Source organism: Lathyrus oleraceus, chromosome 1 (genome assembly GCF_024323335.1).
Source record: "Lathyrus oleraceus cultivar Zhongwan6 chromosome 1, CAAS_Psat_ZW6_1.0, whole genome shotgun sequence".
Lineage (NCBI taxonomy): Eukaryota > Viridiplantae > Streptophyta > Magnoliopsida > Fabales > Fabaceae > Lathyrus > Lathyrus oleraceus.
In genome coordinates this window covers 281672248-281674401 of record NC_066579.1, presented here as the reverse complement: position 1 = coordinate 281674401, position 2154 = coordinate 281672248, and the positions used below count along the sequence as shown (strand labels likewise).

Below are 2154 nucleotides of genomic sequence, written 5' to 3'. Positions count from 1 at the left end.
TGTAAACACATATCAATATTAATATCAATTATTCTGATTTCGACTTTTATCTAAAATGTACACTATTTTTCAAAAAAAATTACGAAACATACATATGTGTCAGACCAATTGACGTCTCCTTTATAACTTAACACACATGCGGCAATTGGATTGACAGCACTAAGTGCACTAGCTAATCCAATTGCCACCACCTCTCTAAATTACAGAACATACGTCAATTCATCTGGCGCCACATCTTTCAAAATGAGATACTTTGAAAAATAATCTAAGAAATATGTTATTTTAGGATTTTTTTTTTAAATTAGACTATTTAAGTAAAAAATTTAAATCATTACTACTTTACCTATTCAACAAAAAGAAAATTGGTAGATGGGACTAACTTTAAAAAGTACTACTATTATTTATGGTTAATAACTTTAAGAGCCGAAACTGATCATTATGGAGACGGGACTAACCTAAATTGGTAGAACTACCTAACTTAATAAATATAGTTCACATTATTTAAAGCCTTTCATTTTCATCATTCACCATAAACTATCATCCATCGACCATGGCTAATCAAACTTGGACGCTGCCACCAACCACTGATCCCTACCAATTCCTCAAAATCCACCATAATCCTAACGACACACTCACTCGAAATCTTGAAGATCCACACACTTCACCTTCATCAGATACCACTCTCCCAATCTCTGTTCTTACCAAAGATCTCACCATCAATAATTCAAACCAGACAAGGCTTCGATTATTCCTACCTAAAAAAGCAACTGTTTCAAACCAAAACAACAAACTTCTACCACTTATTGTTTTCTTCCATGGAAGTGGCTTCATCCTACTAAGTGCAGCCTCCACGATGTTCCATGATTTTTGTGTCGAAATGGCTGACACTGTGGAGGCCGTTGTCGCATCGGTTGATTATCGTCTTGCTCCGGAGAACCGGTTGCCGGCGGCATACGACGATGCTATGGAGGCATTGAGTTTGATTAGATCTAGTGAAGATGAATGGTTGACTAAATATGTTGACTATTCTAAGTGTTATCTAATGGGAAATAGTGCCGGAGCTACGATTGCGTACCATGCAGGACTACGTGTGGTTGAAAATGTGAAAGATCTTGAGCCATTGAAAATTCAAGGGTTGATATTGCGTCAACCTTTTTTTGGTGGGACCCAGAGGACTGAGTCAGAGCTTAGACTAGAGAATGATCCTGTTTTTCCATTGCGCGTTGGTGATTTGATGTGGGAATTAGCATTACCGATTGGAGTTGAGCGTGATCATGAGTATTCGAATCTAACGGCTGGGAGTGGTTTAAATGAAAAATTTGAGAAGATTAAGGGTCAAGGGTGGAAAGTGTTGGTGAGTATGAACGGTGGAGATCCGTTGGTGGATCGCAATAAGGAGTTGGTGAAATTGATGGAGGAGAAGGACGTGGAAGTGGTGGTGGATTATCAAGAAGAAGGTTTTCATGGTGTTGAATTTTTTGAGGTATCTAAAGCAAAGAACCTCATTGGATTGGTGAAGGCTTTCGTTTCCTAGTTTGCTTCCTCTTAGGGTCAGGTCAACTATAAAATAAAATAAAAAGCAATAATCATTTTCTTTGTCATCTAAATTGTCCTTTATTTCTACATGTAATATGGATCTGATATGGATCTACTTTAAAGAATTAAATAAACACGGGTGAATGTACTATGGATCTGCCGGGTCAATATTATATAAATATTATAAAGTCGTAGTATGACTAAATTATACTCAACTAAATTTTCTCTGTTTGATTTGAACTATACACGCTTTCAAGAAAATAATTAGATATATTATTTTAATAATAAAATTAATATTATTTATTAAAATGTTTTTATTAAAATGTTTTTATCATTTATAATCAATGGAATGGTTGAAAAAAGTGAAATTTAATAAATAAGAATATTATAGTGAAGAAAATGATAAATATTATATTAATATTTTAAAGAAATTGAGATAAAGAAAAAGTGTAAATAAAACACTTTTTATAAGATGGAAGGAGTATAAAGTTGGTTCTACATTTACTTTACTGTATTTGAAATTGTTTTTTATCCACCTCTATCTATACTTAGTGGAGTCTATCTTTTGGTTGATGTATGGTTCTTTATTAGAATTTTTTTTTAGTGTTGTATACATCT

General features: G+C 33.7%; 1 protein-coding gene across 1 annotated transcript; it reads left to right on the top strand.

Annotated features, from left to right (window-relative positions):
- Positions 1-416: 416 nt before the first annotated feature.
- LOC127130544 (carboxylesterase 1) lies at positions 417-1691 on the top strand. The gene has a single exon (XM_051059536.1). It carries the CDS (start codon positions 551-553, stop codon positions 1532-1534), a length of 984 nt encoding a protein of 327 aa, XP_050915493.1. The 5' UTR covers positions 417-550; the 3' UTR covers positions 1535-1691.
- The last annotated feature ends 463 nt before the right edge of the window (positions 1692-2154 follow it).